Below are 27,640 nucleotides of genomic sequence, written 5' to 3' on the forward strand. Positions count from 1 at the left end.
AGCTGGTCTCCATCTTTCAGAATGGAAAGCGAGTTGTCGCCTCCTTGTTTAGTTCACCCCCAACTTCCAACTTTGGCACTATGCAAAAAGAAGATTCCTCATCACATCAAACTTGCGGTACATGCATGGAGTACTAAATGTAGACGAAATTAAAAACTAATTGCACAGTTTTGTTGTACTTTGCGAGACGAATCTTTTGAGCCTAATTAGTCAATGTTTGGACAATAATTCAAAAATACAAACGAAACGCTACAGTGTGCTACAGTGCTGTAACAGTAATTTGGTACCTCCAAACTTTGGCAACTAAACAAGACCTCAGAACTGACAGATCCGTTGCTTTTCTTTGCTTGTTATCCCGGTGTTAATTCTGGAGCTGCCGCGACTGTCCACATACGCATTGATATTCTGTTCACACTCTGTCCCGTTCTCTATTCTCTGGTCACGAACCCTCGATTAACGATTCCTTCGATCAGGCGCGTCGGTTGGCAAAAGCTGGGATACAGAACATGCAACCGTGTGATTTCGAGTCCTCATCGGTCAAAGCAACCATGAAGAAGACACTAGCCACTTGCTATCCTTCATCACATCATTTAAGTACGGTTAGAGAAATAAAAGTCAAAGAGTGTAACAAAATTCTTGATCCTTCAGGTGGTAATCATCATGAGAATGTTTCCGTGATGAATGAACAAATACGGTCAATTGGGTGGCGAGCTCGCGGGAAACATCTTAGCAGCAGGTGTCTCCGTCCCCGTGCCCCCCTGTGGCCCCTCTTCCCAACTGAGAACAGCGGCGATTCATGAATATTCTTCAGATGGCAACCATTGCTTTCACATCCTAGGAGCTACACAGAAGAATAGCATCTTGCAGGATGCACAAGAAACCTAACGAAGCAGAAGCAAAAGTTCCAGGGATTGGAAGCACGAGTATTGATTTTTTTTCCCCGACACATCTAAAAGTGAAACTGTAGCAATAAGCACTATTTGACATGCGTCCAACTGTTATGTACAGATGAGCGTGCCCCTTCCGCGATGCCAAAGAATTCAACAGCTGTGCCTGATCAAGAAAAAAGAAGAGACAAGAACCAGCCAGATAAGGACTGACTACTGCGTATAACAAGAAAATCAACGAGAAGCTGACTGTCAGTGTGCTAAATTGCTAATGAACTGAAACAGTGAAAGGTATTTCCATATAATTGTTCATTTCTGGTAAAATCGATGAGGAACGACAACGCATGTCGCAGCATTTCCCATATTCATTTGTTAGCAAATTTGATTTCGCCAACAGAACTTCCCTACCAAAATGATACAACATTTGATTTAAGGCATTTGTATTCATAAGTACAGTTAACAACATTTAATAGTTCAGGGCTCAGAGCAAGGCTTATGGAGCGCAAAAATCTTTACTCTACAATGAGAAGCAGGGCGGGTTACAGACAGATCCCTAAGACCTTGATACATTTTTTTTTACAGAACTGATCCTTCGTACATGCTGGAGTAAATTCCTCATTATCCATTGGCATTTACCTTTGTGTTGGCTATCTACAGTGTTATCATGCTGAAATTGCTGATAGCACAACTGATGCATTCAGTAAAAATGTATGAAATTACAACGCAGGAGTTCATATTCAGGGAAAAATAATGATGATCCCTCAAACTAAACCCAAAATCTAGGACATTCTCTCTGCCCACATGGATATTATGTTCCTCACCTCCCGTCTGAAAGTCAGAGAAATTCTTGTTTGAGAGTAGCTAGTAGTTATTCCTGAACCAAAATTCTTAGTAGTATTTTCAGAAACAATAATAAATAGCCAGGCAAACATCAAACTTCTTTTCGGATCATAAAGCCTTGCAGAGCATGGTGTGTCACCCAGCAGTGCATACCGCATCCTCTAAAAAAAAAGGCAGTGCATACTGCATATAACCAACTACATCTGTTTAGTAACAGAAATTGGTTTCTCAAGCATGCAAGCGACAAAAAATATAGTATCAGGACATCACAACAGTACAGTATCCCAGCAGAATGATCTAGCCCCAGACGCAGCGAAAATGGACAATGTGATAGCAATCGTCCATTCATTCTATGAACTGCTCCTTCAGCACTCAACAGTCATGGAAATATCAGATGTATGGCAGTGTAACAACATGAGGTGGTGGAAGAGAGGAGAGTGGAGAGAGCATGCTTTGTGAGAGCAAGTGGCTGATTCGTGGGACCCACTGCACAGTGAACAAAACCGATGGTTTCCCAGAATGCTTCACGCCAGAGGGTCCTGGCTACACGGGCAAAATGGAACAAAAAATACAGTACAAAATTAAAAAGGACCCCCTCACTGCCGTGTGGGACCCACACAGCCCGCGTCCTACATTGACCCACCTGCCAGTCGGTGCAACTGCAGTACAGCAAACATTTCTGACTGAAAACAGCACAGCAAGTTAGCAACAGTACAGTGTGAATATATGTATACAACGGGCTGGCGGGCTGAGCTCCAGACTTGTCACCGGGAGAATGAGACAGCATAGCAGAACTCTCCTATACCAGGAGAATAGAACAGCATTTAACATGGTTCTACAAGCCTGGGGGGTTATATTACACAGGCTATCTGGCTCTAAATTACACATCTAGCAATCTGAGCACGGCAAAACCGGAGCTGTGGCAGGGGGGTGTGGGGGAGGAGATATGGACCCATGGGCCACGGTGCCTCACTGCCTCAGCTCCAACATACTCGCAACAGTGATACAAGCGTCACTTTTGCCAGATTAAGATTACAAGGAACAGAATGCGCCATCCATCGTCGCTCATAGGAATCATATCTTAAATAGGTACCGCAGGTCTTCCACGGTGAGCCGAGTCGTGTGGCCACCGGATTTGTCTTCACCGAATGCAGAGCTGACCATAGCTCTCTTTTCCTCCTGTTGAATGGGAACATGCATAAGCAAAATGGCTGTAAATTTTATAAGTAATATTCCGTATCAAGGTTGGTTCCATGATATGATGACTTAAATCAGAACTAGAAATAATAATAGTCCAGAATTGTTAAGTAGAATATAGCTGTTTGGTTCCAAAGGTAGCGGAAAGTGCCATGGTAAACATGAGTACAGTCGCTCTGTTTTCTCCTTGCACTGATCTCAGCTAATTTGAGTTCTCCAAAGATCACTTTACAAGAATAAAGCAATTTGGTTTCATTCACTGTCATGTTTCATTTCTTAGGCATAACACCACGCGACAAGCTAGACATGATTCGGCACTTATCACACAATTTCTCATAAACATTAAATCAGATTGGACAACCAACTAAACATCAAGTCATATAGTATCTTGAAATATCATTGCATGATTAAACTGCATCTGATTGTATTGCATAATTCTCATCCTCTATAATAACAATAACTAGGCGCGTGACACATAAGTAGTTAAAAATGCATCTCAGCAAACTTTGAATAGTTACCTGTAGAGCTAAAATCCGATCTTCCACTGTATCTTTAACGGTCAAGCGAGATACAGTAACAGGACGAGTCTGCCCAATTCTATGTGCTCTATCCACTGCCTGGTCCTCAGCATAAGGGTTCCACCAGAGATCAAGGAGAATTACGTGGCAAGCAGCAACCATGTTGAGACCAAGATTACCTGCTTTCAGTGACATAATCATAACCCTGACCTGGAGAAAAGAGGGAAAATGTTCTTTTTAGTACAGATATCGACTGAAAGTCTGGAGATGTAAAATAAATAAGGCATGAAAAGAACAAACAGAACAAAACTACCTCCGGGTCAGTGTTAAAATCCTTCACTGCTTTATCTCTTAAGTTGAGAGACATCGTTCCATCCAGTCTCCTGTACTGTATAAGATTGCTATTCAGTGAAAGCTCCAGCAAATCCAACATGCCAGTCCATTGGGAGAAGACAATCGCTTTTGCTGGGGCTACTCGACTTCGATTTGATTCCGTAGTATCACTTTCAGTAAGGGCATCTCTGTTGATGATAGAATTTAGTATATCAATGGCTGCTTGTATCTTGGAGGAGATGTAGCTACTTTGACTGATTGAAGATGACTCATTATCTTCTGATGAACTTGTTCCTGCAGTACTAGATTTGCCAGAGATGCAAATCCTTAATGCACCTGATGAAAATAATGATTCAAGACTTAATGTTTTACTGCAATTAGGGGCAGGACACATATTCTCATCAGTCGTTATCCGTTCATGTATACATTGATAGCAGAAAACATGACCACAAATCGTCACAACAGCGTCCTCAGGTGTGTCCTGCAAAACACAATTTGGTTCCAAGCATTAAAACTGAGATGAAAGAACTTTCAAGTGCAACATAGGTTTTTAAAAAAAAATGGAAATGGAACCTCGATCGCATTAGCATGCTTACACAATGCGCACGCAAAAAAGGATAAAGATCTTGACTAAATGTGTGCTATCTGGCTCAATCATCCTACTAGGTAATATTAGACCTGGACCCTGGACACCAAATTTTGAGTACAGTCCAGCATATGTGTGTTTTAGCCATTTCAAGCACTCATCTTGTTATCGATTCATGTCCAATTATGCATACTTTTAAAATGAACTAAAGTTTGGATGAACTAGATTCATAAGAAAGTGGGTTCACTTGAAATGCAGTTCTAAGATTATATGTCAGTATAGACTTTGATTGTGCAATTATCTCAACAAAATTATAAACATACATCATGTTGAAAAAGTAAACTATAAATATTTGTGCAAAAATATGCTCATATGTGCTCTGTAAAAATAGGATAATAGATGCGCCTCATTTGCAAAAGCATATACGAACTTCTTTTTTGCACGATAGGATATTTGAATATTTTTTATAACTTTAAAGTAAACAAGTATACATATCCAAATTTAGGTGGAGCTAGTGTAGAGAATCTATATTTGGGGGCCAGACTTGCACAAAATTTGTATGATTACACCCATAAAGGGAAGAGGAGATAGAAAACAGGTGAACATCGAAATAGTGGTGAGAGATCAGATTGCTTACATTGCATAAGGTACAAACAGCAGATCCCACTTCCACTTTTGCAAGCAAATCTATCACAACTTCCTTAGGCAGTTGCTTTGCCATTTCTATAGAACCATCACCTCCATATTCTGACTGATTACCCTTCACAAGAAGAGGATGATCACAGGCTTGCCGAAGCCGCAACAACATTAAAAGGATATTGGCATAGTTTTGTTTGAGTGTCCCAGCCGCAGCAAATGCCTGAAACGGGCAGGCAACACATCAGCATCCAGATATCTGCTTTCAATATTCCCAATCACCAAAATGAGATCCAAATATTTAACTACTGATCAAAAGAAAATCCACCTCAAAACTACTATACACTTACATCTTTAGATCTACAGTAAATGATGGGATAAGTATGGATTAATGGATGAAATATAAAAGAAGCATGAGTTCATACGATAATTCAAATAGGAAAAAAAAAGAGGGAAAAGCTAGCAATATGAACCCAAATAATGGCTCTAGATACGGCATTGATGTTGAACACATGTGAACTGTAGGACAAGGAATAACCAAGAAGATTTGAGAGAAGCTGTCCAGAAAATAATCAGACAAAGGAAGTCGAATTCGAGGATTTAACCAACCTTGAACTGTTGCCGAGAGCGTTCTTCCAGCGTCAAATAAAAGGACCGCTCCTCATGTGAGAAATCTATTTTATTCAGATTAATTGTCTTTGGAGGTAAATTTATGATTGGTTCCCCATTAATCAGAGTTTCTATATGAAAAAAAACATCATTCAATCATCAATAGAGATTTTAATCAAATGGAAGATTTTACCAAGTCCACATGCACTCAATAAAAATCGTTATAACGTAGCAAATGAACATAAACGATGATGATGATGACAAAAACAAAGCCTTTTCGGTCACAAGCAAGTTGAGGTCAGCTAGAGATAAGACAACAATGCTTAGCAACGTACAGTTCTTTTCTGCTATCTTCACCTTAGTTAAGGAGCTTAAAAAGATAGCTTTAGTGTTTTTCCAATGCTCATATTCTAAATGATTTTTTTTTCTGGAAAAACATACTGAAACAGAATGTTATCAAAGACACATATAAATGTAACCACATGCAGAAATAACTTTCAATAAACCTCTTCACATGTTCGGTAGCAATAAACAATGCTATGAGCAGCAGTAGAAATAGCATTTAAGTGCAGTGATATAAACTAAATTAGCACGCATAGCTTAAAAATAGAACCACAGATAGGTACATGAAGTAAAAATACATTTATCACCTTTTGTACGACGCAGGAGAACTACCCTCAGCACAGCTTGAAGTTTCTTATACCCATGAACTGCATTTCTAGCAATTGGGTGCTTTATCATTGTGCAAAATGAGTTATATGTGGAATATGGATCATATTTCAAGAAACGAAAATAGCTAAACAGCTCATCAATTGCATTTTGTATAGGTGTTCCTGATAAGCACCATCTCCTTTTTGCTCTTAGCCCGCAACAGGCTCTAGCCACTATAGTTCGGTGGTTTTTTATTGTCTGAGCTTCGTCAAGCACAACCCTAAACCACCGTACCCTTGCAAGTGGGCCACTGTCAAGGTCAAAGTCTGAGTCCTTCAGTTTCTTCTTCTTCTTCTTAGACTTGCTCTTTGCACTTGATGGTGGTTTTCTTTTATTGCCAGCTGAGGGTTCTCCACTGTTCTTTCGATCAGCATCATCATCAGCGATCTGTTTAGGTACTTCATTGGCCACAATTGTATATGTAGTCACAACCACATCGTATTTTGCCAGCTCACTTGGATCTTTGGTCCTCAAACCACCATGGTAGACTAAAACAGATAACTTAGCACTTTCACTAACCTTGTCAGTCAATTCGTTAGCCCACTGCTTAAGAACGCTAGCAGGGCATACTACTAGAGTACCTGCAGCTGGCCTTGTCATGGACCGCGTGGTGGATGCAGATGATGTGCATGTTTTAGCTTTCTTTTTCCATTCAGCATTGCTTTCAGCCATTTTATCTGGAACATTATTTGGTTGACTGACACATGGCTCAACGCTACTGGTGCCAGCAACTGTTAACGATGAACTAGCCCCTTGGTCCTTCTTGGGCTCAACACTACTGGTGCCAGCAACTGTTAACGATGAACTAGCCCCTTGGTCCTTCTTGGGTTCATCGTTCACAGTTTGTTCTCCTTCATCATCTTCATCGAGATTTAGTAATTCAGATTTCAAGCGATCTGAATCAACAGACATGAATTCAGACTGTTGACTCTTTTGTTTTTGTATAAGGGCAATTGTAGACACAGTCTTCCCAAGGCCCTGTTACAGGACAACTGCTTTGCTGTTAGAATAGAAGCATACTAAGAAATAAATTGCTTACGAACAACTTTGAAATCAGAAACAACCTGGTCATCTGCAAGAATTCCACCAGCACAATGTGAGCTATTCTCCTTCGAAACCATCCAAGCTAATGCCATTTTCTTTCAAGCAATAAAGATGTCTAAGGAACATGATATACAACATATATGAAATTGGCATAGAAAGTTTGACAAGATTCATATACCTGATGCTTAAGGAGAGATACTGTTAGCACTCCCTCAGGCAGATCATCTTCCCTTTTTTCCCGACTAATATGCTGCATAACATATTTTGAAAAGCAATGCCATTCACAAAGTAGACTCAAAACTGATGGGAAATAGCTAAAGCAGCTTTACCTAGATCACTTAGGGGTATAATTCCTACTGGGAAAATGTACCATGATTTTGAGCAAGAAAAACATAAACAAAATGTCTTAATTCAGATAACGAAAGGAAAAAAAAATGCATGTCTTCTTCAACAGTCAAAATGGGCACTTGTGTTTACAGAATGTGATGAAATACTTTAAACTAGATTTGTAGATGGCAGTCATAACTGCTAAGATGTTTATAAAACAATTCTGATCAAAATAAGTAATATGTACCATCGGCTTTACAGAATCTGACTTCATTGGTTAAAGTATAATGCAACCGATTCAAATTATTCTTTTCTGTTACAGAACTGGTGAAAAGGTGAGGTTGAGCTTGTTTTTTTTGGTAAACTACGAATCAGAAAATAATTTGAGGAGCAAAATGAGAAACTCAGAAGATAGACGCACTGCATGTACAAACTTTCAGGCATTTGCATTGAATATGACAAAAGGGCAATCTTGTTTGGTAAAACCACTTCCAAACCACGTTGCAACAGGAGATATTGTTCCATTTCCAATAGCAGAAAATATGGGAAGGTCACATAGAAGAAATAGGAAAGGATCAACCATTAGACAATAAAATTTGTTAAGCAATAGTCCGATCTGCTAAAACATGCTAGATTTTCACATCCTTTTTCTGTTAAAAGAAGTAAATGTGCAAAGAATTTAAATCATTTTACTGGTGCCACAACATAAGAAATAGCCAATAAAAATTGACAGATAAGTACCTGCGTGTATATTCAAATTCATAAGGTTAGATGATGCATTCTGTTTCTTTGAAAGAAGTGCATTAAACAATACTGGTACATGTAAACACGAGACCTATATGTGATTCTTTCTGTTTATATCCGGCAGAAACTATTTATAGAGTATTCTTTTCAGTGAAGAGGGAAATTAACTAGTAAATAAATAACAAGCAGTGCCTATCACCCACTGATTTATCAAGTTATGTCATGCAATTCACAAAGTGTAGAGGGTATTGATAGTTATATTGTATAAAAATTGCCAGCAAAGCAATTCACAAGGGGAAGAGATTTATAATTCAATTGTATAGAAACTAACACTGGATTCAGCATGTGACACTACAATCTGGGCAGGAAGCAAGCAGCATTTACATATCAATGGGCCAAAGATGCTATACCTGCAGGGCTTCTTGATATACTGCTCTCTCATCAGAATCCAAAAGTCTATTTTCTGGATTCAAGCGACCTTGTGGATCAAAGGCGTTAACTTCACTGTTATTAGAATTGTTGACACCCAACGATGAAGGCAGTACCCTATGTGTGCTGGGACCTCCATATACAATAACATCATCTGTCAAAAACTCAATATTAAAATCAAGATAAACATTAATCTTACTACAGGAAACCTGCACCAGCAGACCAGCTAACATCATTTGCATGATTGATCAAAATAGAATCATTTGAGATTAGCTGTGCGTACCATCATCAACCTTTTTCTGGGTATTACTCGCATTAAAACTTCCTATTGCCATCCTTGAAGATGAAGGATGCGCATTTCCATTGGTCATATTTGTTCCCATTCTGTGCTCACCCAAACTATGTAAGTTTCTATCGGCGAAAAGTGGTGGGAGCTTGCGTGTTGCACTAGCAACATTTGCATGCATAGATTTTGATGTGTTGCCATTGGAAAAAGAAGATGGAAGAGCCCTCTTGTTATTGCCGTTTGCATCTGCTGTAGAACTGTTGTGTTTTTCCCCTACACTGTCAACTCTGTTCGAAGCAGAAAGGCCCCTTGCTTGTCGCATAGGCATATAAGAACTTGGATGGGAACGAGTCATGTCCCCTGAACCAAACGTATGACGAGCACTCTCCATTGGTCTACCATTTGTAAAGGATGGTGGAAGAGTCCTGTATTGACCATTATTATTATGGATATTCCTTGAAGAAGATGGGGCAGGAGCACTCCTCTGCCAATCCTCATCCTCAAAATTGATTGGACGCTCTTCACCATTTTGACCAAATCTTGTGCTTGCAGAAGCTGGCTGCTGGTCAAAATCATCATCACTATCCGAAATCAAGTCAATAATATTTTCATTGTTCATATTGCCAGCTAGCAAGTCAAGTTAATATGTATTCTCAGGATTTTCTTGTTCTTAACATGTTAACCTGCCTGAACCGATGGTTTGATTTTTTTATCTTGACGTATTCAAAACCACTTCCTAATCTTTGCAGATGATTGGCATGCTGAAGAGGCTCTTCACTATGACAGTTAACCTGTAAGCAGATCAATTATTTTAGAGCTGAGTAAATAACAACTTTTCACAGAATAACACAGGAATAACAGCATGCAAGCTTTATCCATGAAAATAAGGAGGAAAAAGGTATTTTTTCTGAAAAATAGGAACACTCAATCACCAAAAAAAAACAACAGTTTTGAAGATTGTGTTAACCTAAACGCTCCGACAGTCATTCTAAAAGACTATGATAATGCGGGTATTCACCTAGTAATTGTACATACTAGGTATCGCAATATGTGCCTGCCCAATCAACCTGCCCACCCACTATAGTGGGCAGGAATAGCATGAGTGGCAGATCAGAACCACGAGTAACCCTTTGGGGTTGTCATCTTTCATATGTGATTCACGAATCCGATTGTGTTTTACCCAAAAAGACATTTTGATTATGAACTTTTCATTCTTTCCCACGTGTGTTTTCGTGCAAACTCTTGTGACAGTTTGGTTCCTAAGATAAAGCTTATGTATGATGCCCTTGGTTCTTCTTATCCGAGATGATCTTTTGCATTGACTAAAGCTTATTCCCAACTGACTTTAAGTTTACGGACAGACAAACTGCACTTGTGGCGTTAGAAACAATAATGAAATTCAAGAGACAAAAGGGGCAAGTTTCCTGGCACAGCCCGCCTTTTCCCACAAACCTAACGTTAGGGCATCTACCATTTCTGGCTAATGCGGCATGCACTCAGAGAGCAATCCTACACCAAAACCTGGATCGGATTAAACAGGCGGCCCAATCAACTACTAGGAGGAACCACCCAAAAACGAGGAACCGGATCAAATCTTGCAGCGGGAGACCCCTGCTCGACGGGATCAGCCAATCAGCCATTCGAGGTAGCAAGGAAGGGGAGGATTCGAGGTAGGGCTCGGGGCGCGCACTTACCTAGGTGCGCAAACAGCCGCAGATGGAGGAAACGGCGGCCGGAGGTTGGGGGCGTCAGGGTTCGGTGGCTTTGGGCCTCGTCGGCGGCCGACGGCGTGCGCTCGAGGAGACCCAGGCCGCGCCGGCGTGGGGCCTCGTCGGCGGTCGGCAGTCGGCGGCCGGCGGGGCTTGTCGCGTGGAGGGAGGCCAATCGGGAGTAGAGAGGCCGGAGGGTGGTGGTGGCGACGATGGAGGAGGATTCGGTGAAGTCACGGCGTGAGTTACCTCCACATCCAGCCGGTCAGTGACGATCCAACGGCTCCTGCGTTTTTCCAGGCAAAAGCAGGCCAGACTTGGCAGTTTTCCAGGCCAGCGCCAGACGACCTCGTCCACGCGGCCGGCCGGAGATGGAGATGGCCAAGGGGGAGGGTGACGTCACCGACGCCACGCCCCATCCAGCTCTTTGGCAGCGAGGAGCGGACGCCCGCCGGGCTGCGGCTCGACGGCGAGCCCATCTTCTCCGTCCCTGGTAAATCTACTTCGTCCCCACGTGAGCGATGGACCCATTGAAGTTCGTCATCAGAATGGAGTTCTTGCCGCAGGAATCGAAATTCCCATCCCAAACCATATGATCTTGCCACTGCGGATTGATTAAACTGGGAGGCGATTCAGCTCTTGCTGTTGAATCATCGCCCAAACATTTTCTTTTTGAAACGAGTCGCCCAAACATTTTGGTGGCTTTGTTTGTTCAGGATTTGTTTCGTTCTGATCTCATTTGAATTCGTTTCAAGCAGCTACTCTGCACTTGAGTTCCAGCAGAGGCTTTGGCTGCCCTTCTTGATTTCCATCATGCATCTTCCAGCATCGTTGGCCATCGATAGCTAGCTGCTTTTGTGAGATCACCAGAGTAAACAATATTTGTGATCCATTTCTTAGGCTCGATCTCGTGGAGTACCGCGTACGAGTAGATGAGTATTTGGTTTAAACCTTGCACCTTCTCCATGCTACGCCTCGTGTTATAGGATAGGGAACAACCCCGGCGTGATTTACATCACGAGCAGCATACTTTGAACCGAAATCTCCTATTTACATCAGTTATCTATTAGGCTATCTAAACTAACTCGGTACAATTTGTTGCATGCGTGTTACACACGATACATATCATTTAACATTCTCCCTCAATCATAACTTATATAAGTTGAGATTGTTGTTGAATCCCTCAAGCAGCTAGCGCCTTTGTAAAATCAGCGGCCACCTGATCTGTAGTAGACACAAACTGAACCTATAAAAGTCCTTGTGCCACCCTTTCTCTTACAAAATGAAAATCAACTTCAATATATTTGGTTGTGGCATGGGACATAGGATTAGCTGAGAAATATGTTGCACCTAAATTATCACACCAAAGCCTTGCAGATTTCGAAGCCTTGACTCCTAACTCATCAAGCAAAGCTTGTACCCACATAACTTCAGCTGTTGCATTTGCCAGGGCCTTGTATTCCGCTTCAGTACTTGATCTAGGCACAGTAGCTTGCTTTCTTGCACTCTAGGAGACAAGATTAGATCCCAAGAACACTGCAAAACCACTTGTTGACCGTCTGTCATCAGAGCATCTTGTCCAGTGTGCATCAGAAAAGGCACTAACAAGCATAGATAGGGACCTTTGTACCTCAATATCCACTTGGCTACTGTCCAATGTAAAGTAGTGGGTTTATGCAAATACTGACACACCTTATTCACAGCAAACGAAATGTCTGGTCGAGTCAACGTCAAATATTGGAGTGCACCAAATATGCTTCTGTATCTAGTAGCATCAGAATCTCCCAAAGGTTCACCATTAAAGGCCAAATATGTATCTAGTAGCATCAGGATCTCCCAAAGGTTCACCATTAAAGGCCGACAATTTCTCAGATAGAGACAAGGGTGTATTGACTGGTTTACAATTCTCCATTCCAACACACTTAGAGCAAGCCTGTTGTATACCTTTCCTGTATCATCAATATTCCTTCTCGTACCTTATCGTACCTCAATTCCCAAGAAGCAACGTAGATCACCAAGATCCTTTAGAGCAAACTCAGTATTTAGAGCTCCAAGAAGTGTAGGTGTAGCTTTAGAGGAGGAGCTCGCAACAATAATGTCATCAACATATATAAAAAGAAAAACTATGACACTATCCTTGTTAAAATACAACAGGGATGTATCAGTTTTGGACGGTTTAAAACCAAGCTCTTGCTATTTCAAACTTAACTGGGAATAACAGCTCTAGGCGCTTGTTTCAGTCCATAAAGAGTTTTGTCCAACTTACAGATATATTGTGGCCGACTTGTGCTTTTATATCTAGGAGGTTGCCTCATGAATACTTCTTCTTCAAGGTAGCCATGAAGAAACATGTTCTGTATATCTAGCTGGCGTAGAGTCCATCCATAAGATACTGCAATAGATAACACAAGTCGAATTGTGGTTGCCTTGACTACTGGACTAAAAGTGTCCTCGTAGTCAATACCATAACATTGTTTGAATCCTTTAGCAACAAGACATGCTTTATACCTATCAATAGTTCCATTTGGTTTCCTTTTTATTTTATAGACCCACTTGCAGTCAATAATATTTCTACCAGCTTCTGGAGGAACAAGATGCCATGTTTTATTTTTAAGAAGTGCCATGTATTATGTACCCACTGCTTGTTTCCGATCTTTATTTTCTAGAGCTTCATGCAAATTTCCAGGTTCTTGACAGATAGCTAGACAGCCATACCGTACAGTCCTGTCGGTGTAAACCTTTGGCTTGCGAATCCCATCTTGTGCCCGAGTCCTTGGCCGTGAAGAAGCAGGATCCAGCGCACCATGGCTTGCAGATGGAGCTGGCATAGTAGATCCGAACAGAGCGGCTACCGCAGAGGATCCCGGCGTATCCGTCGGGGCAGATCCCGGAGAAATCGATGCTGTTAGGCCATCATGGGGAGCGGGAGCGGAGGATGTTTGGCCCCCTTGCGCGGCAGCAGCGGATTGGCGCACCTAGGGAGCGGGGTGCAGGCCGACATTCGTGGCGCCATCTGGTTGGCACGAGGAAGCAGGAGCAGATGGCAAGGCAGATTCGCCTGGCGCAGACCGTTGGGGCGGCAATCCCGATGATGATTGCCCTCCTGGTGCACCAGCTGCCACGCTCGTATCTTCCTCGAAGAGCGCGTCCGAGGATTCCTGCATAAAATCACCTCCAGGAGCAGCATTTTTACTTGGATTTTTAGCAGATAAATCAGAATCATTAAAAGTATTAGTATGATTCAATGTTGTGCCCCTAGGTAGATCAGAAAAATTGAGAAGATGGGATGGTAGGAGATTTATCTCAGCTTGAAGTCTAGCTCCAGCATTGGCATGTAACTCGGAGAAGGGAAAAATATTCTTATCAAACACAGCATCATGTCATGTCATATGTAGACTGTCCCGATAGAGATGTCAAGGCACTTGTAGCCATTGTGAAGATTGCTATACCCAATGAAAGAACAACGTTTGGAGCAAAACTCAAGTTTTCTAGCATTGTAGGGTTGAAGGTTTGGCCAACACGTGCAGCCAAAGATGCGTAGAGAAGAATAATCAGGTGTCTCTTGGAACATACGCTCCAAAGGAGTAGAAAAATCGATGACCTTACTAGGTGTTCGGTTAATAAGATAAGTGGCAGCTAGAAAAGATTCATCCCAGAACTTGAGGGGCATAGATGCATTCGAGAGAAGAGAGAGCCCAACCTCAACAATATGCCTATGCTTGCGCTTGGCAGCCCTATATTTTGCTGATGTACATGGGGATAGGAAAATAGATAAGTAATGCCTATTGTTTTAAAGAAAGAGTTGAGTTTCTCATACTCTTCTCCCCAATCTGTCTGCATAGCAATAATCTTCCTGTTAAATAGGCGTTCAACTAGTTGTTGAAAGTTGTGAAGCACAGAGAACACTTTTGATTGGTACTAAAGTAAGTAGATCCACACGAATTTGCTGTAATCATCAATAAAGCTGACATAGTATTTCTTTCTCCCAACAGAGTCAGGAGCGGGTCCCTAAACATCAGAAAAAACTAACACTAAAGGAATAGTAGATACTGGTTGATTTAGGATAGGGAAGTTGGTGACTTTTGGCTTGTTGACAAGCGTCACAAATAGACTTTGGACTGACTTCTTTCGAACAAGGAAGTTTATTTTGACTAATAACTTGTTGAACAATGGGAAAAGTAGGGTGACCTAATCTACTATGCCATCGAGTGCTAGAGGGTTCGACCACACTTAGTGCCACTCCTTCTGAAGTGGGAAGAGGATAGAGCCCTCTTTCACATCTACCTTGCAAGAGAATTTTCTTCATGTCCTTGTCCTTTATCAAGAAAAAAATCAGGATAAAATTCAAGAAAGGCTTGATTATCAAAGGCAAGACGATGAACAAAAACTAAGCTTTTCGATGCTTTGGGAACATGAAGGATATTTTTAAGATGCAGATTATGATTAGGAGCATGAACAATAGCATGGGCAATACGATTAATGTTCATACCTACTCCGCTAGCCGTGCGGATTTGATCAGTGTCGTTGTACTGGTCATGGACGGAGAGCTTCTCAAGGTTGCTTTTGCTTGTGACGTGGTCTGTGGTGCCGGTGTCGACGTACCAGTTGGTGTCGACTCCATATGCATGAGTGACGGCGTTGACGTGGCACTCATCAAGAACTTAGTCGGAGTTGAAACGATGCCAACACTGGACAGCGGAGTGCCCTTCCTTGAAGCACACCTAGCACCTGCCAGAGAAGCGTCGTTGCCTGCCGTCGCCCTTGTTAGCCGACCCATTGCCGCACCCACGGCCATTGCAGCCACCATTGTTGCCGCCGCCGCGAGGAGCATTGCCACGGCCACGGTTGCCACGATCATAGCCTCCAGAGTTGTAGCCATTGGAGCTGTTATAGCCACCAGAGTTGGATCCACTAGGACCACGCCCACGCATAGTAGAGTTGACGGAGGACTGATGGCCCTCAAGTATGAGCTCGAGGCACTACTCGAAGCTCAAGATCTGTGCTTGCAGCTCGGTGAAGGTGATGGGCTTGACGCGAGTCACAATAGATGTAACCAGCGGGTTGTAGTCTAGGCCAAGCCCAGTGAGAACTTAGGAGTTAAACTCCTCATCCCCAAGCGGTTTCCCAGCAATAGCCATCTCATCCGCCAGGGCCTTCATCTTAGCAATGAAATCAACAGTAGATCCATTACCTTTCTTTGTAGTTGCCAGCGCAATGCGCGTGCACAGACCATGCTCGGGTCCATGACGAGAACACCTTTTCGACCGCCGTCCAGAGCTCTCGGGTAGTCTTGGATGTCGCGACTTGGGTCATGACCTTGCGCGATATGGTGCTGAACAAGTAGCTCAGCACCTGTTGGTCAAGGGCAACCTATCTGCCATAGTCGGGGTTGGGCCGCTTGACCGTCTTGTCTCCTTCCTTGGTGTCGATTTGCGCCGGTAGAGGAGGAGCCGTGCCATCGAGGAGCCCCTCCAGCTGGGCTCCGCGGATGGCTGGAAGCACTTGAGACTTCCTAAGGACCAGATTGGTCTTGGTGAGCTTCTCGAGATGGGGAATCCAATCGGCGACGCAATGGCTTGGCCGGAGGAGGAGGCCCCTTGGAGAAACACCGTACTAGATGCAATCTAGAGTTAGGCTCTGATACCATATATGAGTAGATGAGTATTTGGTCTAAGCGTTGCATCTTCTCCGTACTACGCCTGCGTGTTATATAGGGCCAGGAACAACCCTTGGCATGGTTTACATCACGAGCAGCAGACTTTGAACCGAGATCTCCTATTTACATAGGTCATCTGTTAGGCTATCTAAACTAACTCAGTACAATCTGTTGCATGCGTATTACACAAGATACATATCATTTAACATACCGCACATAAAAAAGGTATTGTGCTCATATGATTTGCCCATGACACACATTTTTGATACGTGTGGAGAACTGTTTAGGCTCAAGCTCAATGTTGTAGAGAATATGGAGATAAGCAGAATTGGCCATTCCAAAGTCATGAACTTGTTTGGATTAAGGCTCAGATTATACATTATACTACCATGCTCGTATGGTGTTTTTTTAATAAAGGAAAAGCGCTCCAACCTCTACACCCATACATAAGTGTATGGAGCTAAATGTTACATGACAAATTGTACTTAGACTATAGTCTACAGCACCACATAAATAGCAAGGTCTCGAAACAACAACAAAAAAGAGTTTTACCCCCAAATTAAGCCGTCGTAGCACCTACTTTCCAACCATTTTGACATCCTACTCCTACCTGTGGAATTCCACCGTCTCTCCAAGAGTACAAACCAAAACAACCCCGCCGTCGAAACCCGGAAGGGACAATGCAAGGTCACCGCCATCCTGTACCCCTCTCACTGTATATCCATATCGTCTATTTGATACCCTTAACCACGTTGTTTGGTTTGCGGAACGAAACAACCTGTCTGTCACCGGGCGGTGTATCCCATAGGCTTGAATCGGTGACGCAAGGCCGCAAGGGTTCCTTGATTGGACGACCTTGTCGGAGAAATCCGCTCGCTCCTAGGGTCTGTTTGGAAGCCTGGTTTCTAGTCTAAAACCGGTGTAAAATACAGGTCATAATTCTTTCTAAAACTGGTGTAAAATACATGTAGAAATATTTGTTTGGATGGCTTGGAAACACAAATTATTTACCCCCGGTTTAGGCCAATACAACCGAAAAATATAAATCTGCTCTGGAGGCAACACAAAAGAAATGACAAATGTTGGATTCCTCCCTCGCGAGTCACAAGCATCGCATCGCTCACTCTACAGCTTGAGTTTGAGGGGTAGCGGCATGGTGACCACCATGGGGAGAACCAGCGCATGCTGATCAGAATTACTCGATGGACGATGGCTACTAGCTAATGAAACGATTAATCTGCGAAATTTCAACCTGAACAGCTGGATGCAAGCTCCAACCCTTTGGCAATGGTGGCTCCTCCTCATCCCTATCTACGACAGCCAGGCTCCTCCTCATCCTCATCTACGACAGCCATCTCCACCGCCGCAAAGGCCCGATTTAATCCTGCAACGTGAGATTTACAAGTGAACGATATTACCAAACTCCCAAACAGGGCCTAATATAATCCCGTGAAGTACCAACGGATCCTTGATGGGTCAGTCGTCAAACGAAACAAGCTATTTAGCGCCACACGCACATACGATCGACAGGCAGAATGCTCTTCCGCTTCAGTTATTACGCTGAGTTGGGGGTAAGTGTAGTTGGCTCGGGCCCTCCGCCTCACAGTCGCAGTGGTGTGCCCGTGCCGTGTGGTGCCATGCGTGACTCGGGGGGCTGATTGGTTCGGTTGCATGCCCCCTCGTCCAGGCTCTGTGTGTGGGTCCCCGAGCCTGGCTCCCAGGGTGCGGTCACAACATTCGTCTTCTCGGAGCCTGGCTGGCTAGATGTGGCGTCGAGCACGCGGGCGAGAGCATGTGAGGAAAATAGGTACATGCATGCAACCAATCAAAATCTTCCTACAACCTGGCTGAAACGAACCAAGCAACCAATCACGCGCCTTTTGCATGCATTGAGCCCGTCCCTAGCCGGCCTGGCTCCCTCCTGCGAACCAGGCTACGCTAGGAAGAGAACTGATCGGACCCCGGTGGGTGGTGGCTCGGTGGCCGGCGCGGCGCGCACCGGACCGGGCGACTACATCACTACAGGCTGACGTCGCGAGCTGAAACACAAGGTTGTGCATGCTAGGTGCGGGTGCGCCACGTACGCCGACGCCTGGGTTGATGCTTCCTTCGATTAGGCGGCGTCATGCCTCCGTGCGGCGTGAGCTTAGCTCGACTGTCGCGCGCGCACGCGACGAGAAAAACCCAAGCAAACAACGGCGCATCGTCTCAGGGCAGCCAACGATTTGATCATGCTACCGCAATCAACCACATCAATTCCTCTGACGAGGAACACTCGAATAGCAACATCACCGGTTCTTCTTTTTCCCCCGTGCGATCTGCGCCGGGTACAAAGTACGAACGAGGCTCGTCGCCCTAACACGGTAGATCAGCGACAATCTTTCGGTGCACTACCCCACCGTACCTGACACTCGGTTATTGTTCATACTGACAGGTGACAGCCATCTAGCAGTTGGCCTCGTACTTGCCCCCCTGATGCAACCACGGACTGTTGGCGAAGCTGCAAGGGACCAAGAGAAGCATGTGATTAGTAGACCTCGGTTGGTGCCGCTCCATCCAGCTCCGGCTCCTGCACTGTACGTGGCAGGAGTGTGAGAGGAGCTGGAGCCGGTGGAGCTAAAATTTGTGGCTTACCAGCTCCTTAACTGTCTATGAGGGTGAGGAGGGGGAGAGAGAAAATCGGCTCCCGTGAACAGTGTAGCTATAGTGACATGTTAGGTGAAGCCGGAACCGGTGGGAGGTCCACCAAACTGATCCTACGCAGCATCTCAAAGTCACATGAACTCACGGAAGGAAGCTCCGCCTACCTGCTGGAAGGAACGTCCTTGAACGCTCCGGACGTCGGGATCGTGCCGCAGAGGTCGTTGCTGGACAAATCTCTGCAGCAGGCAGCAGGAAGGAAGAGCAATCTCATCGCATCATGGAAGAAATCTCTGCACGGGAAGACGACTCAAAAACTGAGAGAGAACGATTCAACTGCGCTTACAAGAATTTCAGGGACTCGATGTTGCCGAGCGCCAAGGGTATGGGTTCTGAGATCCTGTTGCTGTGCAGGTCCAAGCCGATCAGATTCGTGAAGCCACCAAGCTCCGACAGGATCCGTTCCTGGATATCGTTGATGTATATTTCCCTGATCGATCAGAAACCAAAAGATTGTGGCTGTGATTCAAACGGTTCCGCCTGTAACTTTTTTTTAGCAGTTTTTTCTTGGCTCCGGCGTTAGAAAAACATTTAGCAAAAACAACTTCTCCTGATAGTTTAAAATGGATAAGAATGTGAAATGTCCATGATGCCCTTCTCTTTTTTTCATTTTTTCTCATTTCTTCTTATTTCTTCTTATTCTTTTTTTCCCTTCCTTTTATTCTCATCTTCGTCTCTACTGGCCGGCCATCCATCTCTATCCTTTATGCTCCCCACCGGCCGTCTAGTCTCCTCCCTACCAGCCGTCTGGCCTTCTGCCGGCTGCCTCACCCCTGCCGCCGTCTGGCTCTCCCCCGTCCGCGACTCGACCGTGGCGTCGTCGACCTCCTCCCGGCCCCCGACGCGCCCGCACCACCGTCGAGCTTCGCCCTCGACTCGTCCGCGCCGCCATCGAGTTCCCCCACCCCCGACGCGCCCGTGCCGCCATCAAGCTCCGCCCCCAACTTGCCCGCGCTGCCGGGCGCCTCCAATGCACCCACCAGCCAACTCGCCCCCACCTCCATGGGCAAACTAGGAAGTTTAGCCACGGGAGCATGATGGAGCCGTGGGGAGCCCATTTTTTAAGGCTCCACCTCCATCAATATGCTCCGGTCACCGTATTTCACGGGGCTCCGATGGTGGAGCCGTTTCTTCCCCCACCTCTTTGGCAGGGCTTCACCAGAAGCCGGTGGTGAAGCCGGTTGGGAAGCCCTGCCAAAGGGGGCCTAAGGTCCCGTTTGGCAAAGCTTTGGCGCCTACCAAAATGGCTCCGGCTCTTTTAGTGGACCGGCTTCTCTAGTGGAGTTGAAACGTTTGGTAAAATGCCTCTTCCATTTTATGATGAATGTATGGAAGGATTAAATGTCAAACATACCCCTAGCTATCTAATTTTATTTGGCACATAATTTTTATGAGTTTCCTCTACTTATAATTTGATTTCATATATAATTAAATTGATTGATGAATGTAATTGTCAGTTAAACCATAATTTCTTTTTTTTTCTCCATTTAATTTTCTTTCTTATCCATTCACACTTCTGCCTTATCCTTTCTTCTTGCCGCTTGAAAGGCCACGAGCCTGTCGCTGTTCCTGCTGCTCTGGTGCTCCTGCTACCCATGCGCCGCAGCACTACTACACGCCGCTGCTGCCCGACCAATGCTGCTGCTCCGCCGCTCTTGCTAGCAGCTGCCCGGCAGCACGCTCCTCCTCTTTCCTCACCATGCCGCGTCGCACCCCCGCCTGCTTGCTCCGGCCAGCTGCGCCGCCCCAACGTCGCCCTACTACGGCCACATAGCGCTGCGCCCTCGCCGGTCGCCGCCTTGCTGCGGCCCACCGAGCTGCTCGCCCGCCGCCGCACCCATGCCATCACACTCCGGCCCACCGCGCCGCCCTCCTGCTGCCGTGGGCCGACAGCGTGCTTCTCGACTGGCGTTCCGCTGCCAGCGCTGCCAGGCCGTGTGCGCGTCACCTTCGCCGCTGTGCGCGAGCGGCCGTTCTTCATCGCCGTGTGTGCGCCGTCGTCCGTCGAGAAGGAACGACCATGTCATTTTGAGGTGATATTCACGTGAACTTCCTTGGGTATTTCGGTAACACCAGCACTGGGCAGTGGAGGAGCCGGGAGGAGCCACAAATATTGGCTCCGGCTGTTCAAGTCATTGTTGGCTCCGGCTCCTTAACAGCTTCACTTGCGGAGCCATTTTGAAAACAGTCGTTTGGCAGGGGAGAAGCCCCCCACGGAGCTCTGCCAAAGGCCCCCTAACACTGCATTCACCAGCATGTATGACGGATAGGTTGGTTCAGAAGAGCATGTATACCTGTATTGCAGCCGCTCCAGTTGCCCCAGCTCGGGCGCCAGAGGGCCAGACAGTTTCAGTCCCCCAAGATCCTTGTGAAATAATCAGTTTTAAAACAATCAGGCCTCGTTCGGTTGCCCAGAAACCGTTCCTGTCCAGGATTGAGTGGATCTCCTTTCCTCACTCAATCCTGATCTGCTTCAAATCCTGCTCAGGAACTATTCCAATCCCATAAATAATTTGCTCGGCTGGATAGGAATTATTTCAGGACCAGAGCTATTTCAACAGAACCATTTCACCACAAAAAATTTGTTCTCGAAACAACGAATTCAACCAGAATGAACGTAGTAATAAAACGAACGTAGCAACAAATTTGTTCTTGAACATTTGTATTCAACAGAGCTATTTCACCAAAACAATACATCAAATTTGTCCAGTGAGCTAGCATGTAGGCCAGTGTCTGACATTTGGATATGGAGCAAGCACCTTTTGATAAAATAAGACAAAAATCGAAATTAGCTACACAATGACAACAACATATGAGTCACCACAGATCCACGCTAACGAAATGGAAGCATAAAGGTATGCAGTCTGCTAACTTCATTAGTTCATTCCAAATAGAACTGTGCGCACATGTCACTTCATTAGGACTGCAGAATGTTAGCTTGCAGCTCACTTCGGAAGGAAAAACAAAACAAAAACACTTTTGTTATGAAAATAGCAAACTGCATTTCGACTGCTATATTGTCAAGGATTAGGTATTGTATTTTCTTACCTTGAAAGCATTAGGAATTGTAGCCCCTATCTTGTCAAGGATGATACCTCCTGATAGAGTTCCAAGGATTCCACACACTATAGTTATTCCACCAAACATAAGACCTGCACTCGCCTGATGAAAAAATTCAATGAGAAAGGTTACACAGTGAATAGAGAATGTACTCAGTTGTGATATTGTGAAATAGAGTATTAATCTAGATCAGTGCTAAACTGGACTTAAATTGTGGTCCATCGAGATTGAACAGTCTTTTTTAAATAAGAAATGTACAATGGTCACACATCTAATGTATGATTATATGTAATATGCCAAGATATTGCCACATGTGAGTGAAAGACAGGACTTCTACCATATTGTAGATCTGTTGGCCCACCTTGGGGCCCCAGTAGGAATAAGCACCAATGACAAAGTTATAGGAGATGTAACCTGAAATAATATAGGGACATGAAACTTCAGAATCATAAGTAGATGTACAAAAAGTGTGGAACAGACAAGACATTGAGAGGACAATCTGACCTAAGACAATGATGAAAAAAGGCATCTCTTGTAGTAGTTCTTTCATATCTTTGCCGAGATGACCAATTTCAGTCATGAGACTCTGGCCAAACCTGGAGCTACAGGATCAAAACAGAGATGTGTTTCGATAGATCATTATAAGGTCCAGAAAAGTCTAGTCTTAAATTATACTTGGTCACCGCTCTGAATTTTAAATAGAAGGAAATTCAAAATAAGCTAATATCCTTAGCAAAACAACTGCCTTACTACTTAAACTACTTGTCTTATGAATCGTTTGAGATGCTTATGAATGCCAAGCTAGTCTTAAATTATTTATCTTACGAACTATTTGAGATGGTTATAAAAGCCAAGCTAGTTCAATTCATCATTAAATTAGATCTGCAGCTCAGAATTGTTTGTTTTACAAAGATGAACAGAAGCACAAGAAGATCAGAATCCAGAAGAATTTCAGCATATAAAGAACAAATGGCTCCAATGGAGACTATTCTTCTATGTTCTACCAAAAAGCAAAATTGCAACAAAAAAACTGTTATTGTCCAATGGGAGGATAAAAATTGACACAAGGCACATACTTATCTGATCTTGAACCTCAGGATTAAGCATCTGGCCGTATTCTTTTGTTCTATTCTGAGCAAATCCTAGTAAACAAAATCTCCAGCCCCCAAAGAGGCAAAAAAGCGAGAAACATCAGGTACCACAAGATGACAATTACAAAATGCTGTATAGTGGAGTTGTTTGCTTAGTTAACCATAACTGTAAGAAAAGAAAGGCAGACCTTTCAGCCATTGCCTTGCCATGTGATCCTCATCCTTCCTTCACCTGCGTATTATTATTAGCAGCCGCAGCAGCAGCGCGTAGCAATTAAGAGCACCACCAGCCAGCAAGCAGCAGCAGGCTCCCGCACCAGTTGCAGCTCGCCACCTTCCTCTGTGCTTCTTCTTCCGCACCAATCAACGACGAGAAGGAGGGGATGGGGACGGGGTGGCGGAGGGCGCTGTGCACGCCTCTGTCCAGCGGGACGACGGCGACGCCAAGAACAAGAAGCGCCGCCTGCACGACGCACGCCACCAGGGGGAGCGGCAGCAGCAACCCGTCGACGCCCACCTTCCGGTGCCGGACCAAGCCCCTGCAGCAGCCAGCGGAGCCCGTCCCCCGTGACGCCACCCTCCGGTCGGCACCCGACAGGAAGCACCGGATGCCGCTGCTGCAGGCGTTGTCGGTGCCGGCCTCGCCTAGATTCCCATCCCTACGGATCTCAACCCCAAGAACAAGAACGCTTACGGACCAAACCGCCCGGAACGGGCCTCATTCCGGGCGGTTCCGGTCGAAACGAACGAGGCCTCAGATGAATCACGAATGCATCTCGCTTCTCTCCTAATCCCAGTCTAACCCAGATAGACAAGGAGGTCTGAAAGAAAGAAGCGGCGAGGCGCCAGCGCCACTTACAGGCGGGTGACGCGCGGTTGTCGCCGTCGCACGTGACAGACATCCACGTGCACGGGTTGACCAGCGTCGGGTCCCAGCTCTTGAGCGCGCCGTCGGGGTCCTTGAGGCCATTGCGCAGGGACGTGAGCGCGTCGGCGTCCTTGCTCGCCGCCGCCAAGGACGCCGCCGCGACAATCGCCATGAGAACGGCCGCGGCGGCGATCGACAGGGTTCTCCTGGCGGTGACGACCGCCATGGTGTGGGTTGGAAGAGAAGCAAGACAAGCAAGAATGTTTGCAAGGCCTGCTGCTGCGGTGTTGTGTGCTTTGACTTGGCCTTGGGGTGGTTTTTATAAACCGAGATGGGAGGCTTTGGATGGAGCCAGGGTGGACGGCTTCGGTTATCACTAGCTGAAATGCTGTGGGCAGTTGGGCTTGGCACCAGCAAGCCTACTGTATCCCACTGTATCACTTACAGTGGGCCCTATATCGAGGTTACTATATTTAGCACCAATAGGTTGGCGTTAAGAGTTTAAGACTGTAGATTTTGTTCACCTTATATAGAGGATTTTTAATTTAGTCAAAATCTGTAGGTAACAGCTGTGCTCCAGGATTTAGTGCATGGCAATCAATACATGCCAACACATGCATAGTTCAACGTGGTAGAAATGCATTGCTGGTTCATTGGTTTCTAATCATACAATGTAAATGCATAAATATTTGCTAATTAAATATACATGTATATTTCTAGATTGGCTACATACACTCATGTTTGGGTGTAGAGGCCGGAACACTTTTTTCTTTATCTAAAAACATGTATATTTGTGGAAATATGTTCATGACATATTGGAACGTACACTCCCGTAAGATAAATACTCCCTCCATTCCAAATTATAAGTCATTCCAAGAATCTTAGAGAGTCAAAGTATCTCAAGTTTGACCAAATTTATATGATAACATAATAACATTTATGATGTCAACTAAGTATCATTAGATTCTTCATCAATTATATTTTCATAGTATACCTATTTGAGGTCATAAATCTTTATAATTTTCTCTATAATTTTGATCAAACTTGAGATGCTTTGACTCTCCAAGATTCTTGGAATGACTTATAATTTGGAATGGAGGGAGTATTTGCCAGTATGGTTGGCATGATTTATTTATATGCTTATCTACCTCACCATTTCTTTTGGTGTTCTCTGAACTTACATCACTAGTATACTCCGCAACTCTATGCATGGCGTGCGCCAAACAGAATGATATAGTCCGAGTTTTGGACGGATCCCTAACCAAAGCGATGAAGAAATATATACTTAGTATTACATGTTCACCGAGTAGGATTGTATAATCCGGAATTTGAATGGACCCCAACTAAAAAGGTGAAGAGATATGCATGCACTTAGTGTCATGGTTCTAAATAGTCGACTAATAAGGGGTTTAGACACTGAACTCTAAAAACAACTAATAGCAGAATAAAAGAGGCTATAGCGGTTAAATTTGTACATGGGTACAAATAGTGGTATAATGCTTCAAATAGGCTATGGCGGCGGCTATAGCGCGAAATTTAAAACTTTACCTGGTGTTACGGCTAATCCCATCAGAAAGAGTCTCAACTCTCTCATTATAATGGGAACCTGGACTTTATGGAATCACCGTAATAAAATGTGTGTTTGATGGTGCATCCCAAGTATAACTAGAGTTTTGTTGCTTGCTAGTGAGGAGCTGCGCTCTTGGGGTTGGCTGGGGCTCATCTCCTTGCCGTAGTACCTAGTGAGGATTGAACTCAGCTCAAGGCCGTTATCTGTTTGCAAAGGCACGCTTGATTATGTAAGACTCCTCGGCTGTTAGTATAGGTGGGTTTCGTAAGGGTTTCCATCTTATTTTCTTCTTAATATAATGATTAGTTTTCCTGTGTGTCCGAGAAAAAGAAAGTCTTACGCACATATCGTGTAGAATGGTATAATCCGAGTGTTAGATGGACCCTAGCTAAAACAGTGGCGGAGTTACTATTCCCTCCGTTCAAATTATAGGTCGTTTTGTTTTTTCTAGATGCATAAATATTAGAGAAAAGTCCATTTTTGACCATCCAACTGTTCCCTCCGTTTGAGTTTGGTCATCCAATTCCAAAACCAGGAATCTTCGACCACTCAACTGTCAAAACCATTCAAAATTGACCATCTAGTTTGATAGGTGGTTTTGCTCACGTGGATGACACATGGTAGTGGACCCACATGTCAGGTACTCTTTCTTTCTTTTCTCATTTTCTCTTTCTTCTCTAACTTCTTTCTTCGGCTCCGGCGCTAGCAGCAGCACCACCCTCAGGCTCACCGTCGAGGCGGTAGTGGTGGCCCCATGGGGAGGACGGCGGTCGCAGCCCGACGCGAGTGGAGTCGCCGGTGGTGGCTCGACACAGGGGAGGACAGCGGAAGCCTCGCACGAGGGTGGACGACGGCGGGGTCCGGCATAGGGACGACAGCAGTGGCAGCCCCCGCGGGGGAGGAGGGCGGGCGGCAACCAAACACCGTTCCACACTGCAGCCAAAGCCGTTCCGCCGCCCGCTAGGGCCCTACCCGTTTTCACACAGCTGCTCGCGAGGGGGCACACCGCCGCTCGTGGGTAGCAGCATGAGTGGCGCAACGACTGCACTTGGGGGCGGGACGCTGTTGCCGCAGAAGGCCACCTCCGTGCTGCGGATCTTGGGCTCCATGCGCTCAGAGGAGAGCTCGTCGGCGGGGAGCATGAACGCGGCCACGCACCCACCAAGGAGAAGAGCTCGTCGGTGGGTCAAGGGGGAGAGAGAGGAAGAGGAAGGAAGAAAAGAAAGGGATGACATCAGCAAGGTGGAGATGGGAGAGAGAAGAGAGAAGATGTGCTGACATATGGACCCTAACAACGTGATGGCTAAATTTATGATTTTAATAGTTGGATGGTCAAAGATCCCTGATTTTGGAGTTTCGTGGTTGAAACCAAGCTGAAGCAATAATTGGATGGTTAAAAATGGACTTCTTCCTAAATATTATTATGCATCTAGACTAAGAACATAACAAAGACTATCAATTAAAAAAACTAAAACGATCTATAATTGGGAGGGAGTATTATGCATGTACTACGTTCGTAGAGCATAATGATATAATGACATAGTCCAAGTTTTGGATGGATCTCCATTTGAAAATTGATATTGTGAAAGTGAAATGTTGGGCTGCTATCAGGCCCCGGGCTACACCATTCGGGCGACATCTTGAACTTCCCAACGTTCCTTTCAAAAAGGAAAAAAAAAACTACCAACGTCTCTACCATGCTCAAAATTGCGTGCATCATAAAGGGCGTACTTGCTTGCTTATCCTAAAATGGAATTGTTCCGTTAAAAAGAAAAATACTCCAATCGGTAACTTGCATTCGACGCACTGGCCATTATTAGGCCCAATGGCTTAATTGTG

The 27,640-nt window shown here is 44.8% G+C and overlaps 3 protein-coding genes and 1 non-coding gene across 6 annotated transcripts; all 4 read right to left on the minus strand.

Moving 5' to 3' along the window:
- Nucleotides 1–2,429: 2,429 nt before the first annotated feature.
- Nucleotides 2,430–11,051, minus strand: LOC117848288 (helicase-like transcription factor CHR28). Of its 2 annotated transcripts, XM_034729631.2 has the most exons (11): nt 10,842–11,051; nt 9,145–9,938; nt 8,843–9,015; nt 7,540–7,611; nt 7,382–7,456; nt 6,257–7,295; nt 5,607–5,737; nt 4,999–5,220; nt 3,756–4,256; nt 3,443–3,652; nt 2,430–2,906 (listed from the first exon to the last, which is right to left on the minus strand). In XM_034729631.2, exons 2-11 carry the CDS (start codon nt 9,764–9,766, stop codon nt 2,802–2,804), a joined length of 3,150 nt encoding a protein of 1,049 aa, XP_034585522.1. In that variant the 5' UTR covers nt 9,767–9,938; nt 10,842–11,051; the 3' UTR covers nt 2,430–2,801. The 2 variants fall into 2 exon arrangements, with proteins under 2 accessions (XP_034585522.1, XP_072148826.1); XM_072292725.1 differs by lacking the exons at nt 8,843–9,015; nt 9,145–9,938; nt 10,842–11,051 and having other exon boundaries at nt 6,257–7,309; nt 7,540–7,582.
- A 4,786-nt stretch (nt 11,052–15,837) lies between these two features.
- On the minus strand, nt 15,838–15,976 carry LOC117851129 (small nucleolar RNA Z247). The gene has a single exon (XR_004639489.1). It is a non-coding gene; the product is annotated as a small nucleolar RNA Z247 (small nucleolar RNA).
- Nucleotides 15,977–19,016: 3,040 nt separating this feature from the next.
- Nucleotides 19,017–24,543, minus strand: LOC140222162 (uncharacterized). The gene is made up of 3 exons (XM_072292365.1): nt 24,037–24,543; nt 21,670–21,733; nt 19,017–19,642 (listed from the first exon to the last, which is right to left on the minus strand). The coding sequence occupies exons 1-3, from the start codon at nt 24,455–24,457 to the stop codon at nt 19,495–19,497; spliced, it is 633 nt and encodes a 210-aa protein (XP_072148466.1). The 5' UTR covers nt 24,458–24,543; the 3' UTR covers nt 19,017–19,494.
- On the minus strand, nt 21,831–24,033 carry LOC117847150 (probable sphingolipid transporter spinster homolog 3). Of its 2 annotated transcripts, none has more exons than XR_011897763.1 (5): nt 23,349–24,033; nt 22,777–22,874; nt 22,610–22,686; nt 22,261–22,374; nt 21,831–22,188 (listed from the first exon to the last, which is right to left on the minus strand). XR_011897763.1 is itself a non-coding variant. In XM_034728315.2 (5 exons), exons 2-5 carry the CDS (start codon nt 22,850–22,852, stop codon nt 22,158–22,160), a joined length of 270 nt encoding a protein of 89 aa, XP_034584206.1. In that variant the 5' UTR covers nt 22,853–22,874; nt 23,349–24,033; the 3' UTR covers nt 21,831–22,157. The 2 variants fall into 2 exon arrangements, 1 of the variants encoding a protein (XP_034584206.1); XM_034728315.2 differs by having other exon boundaries at nt 21,831–22,160.
- Nucleotides 24,544–27,640: the final 3,097 nt, after the last annotated feature.

Source organism: Setaria viridis, chromosome 3 (assembly GCF_005286985.2).
Source record: "Setaria viridis chromosome 3, Setaria_viridis_v4.0, whole genome shotgun sequence".
Classification (NCBI taxonomy): Eukaryota; Viridiplantae; Streptophyta; class Magnoliopsida; order Poales; family Poaceae; genus Setaria; species Setaria viridis.

Coding starts and splice junctions, on each gene's coding strand:
- LOC117848288 (XM_034729631.2), bottom strand. CDS start 9,766: ATGAACAATGAAAATATTATTGACTTGATTTCGGATAGTGATGATGAT. Junction 9,016..9,144: donor CCAGAAAAAGGTTGATGATG/GTACGCACAGCT, acceptor AGTTTTTGACAG/ATGATGTTATTGTATATGGA. Junction 7,296..7,381: donor GAATTCTTGCAGATGACCAG/GTTGTTTCTGAT, acceptor GTCCTGTAACAG/GGCCTTGGGAAGACTGTGTC.
- LOC117847150 (XM_034728315.2), bottom strand. CDS start 22,852: ATGACTGAAATTGGTCATCTCGGCAAAGATATGAAAGAACTACTACAA. Junction 22,687..22,776: donor TTTTTTCATCATTGTCTTAG/GTCAGATTGTCC, acceptor ATATTATTTCAG/GTTACATCTCCTATAACTTT. Junction 22,375..22,609: donor GCCAACAGATCTACAATATG/GTAGAAGTCCTG, acceptor TTTTTTCATCAG/GCGAGTGCAGGTCTTATGTT.
- LOC140222162 (XM_072292365.1), bottom strand. CDS start 24,457: ATGGCGGTCGTCACCGCCAGGAGAACCCTGTCGATCGCCGCCGCGGCC. Junction 21,734..24,036: donor TAAGCGTTCTTGTTCTTGGG/GTTGAGATCCGT, acceptor ATTCCTATCCAG/CCGAGCAAATTATTTATGGG. Junction 19,643..21,669: donor TTGAAGCAGATCAGGATTGA/GTGAGGAAAGGA, acceptor CTGATCGATCAG/GGAAATATACATCAACGATA.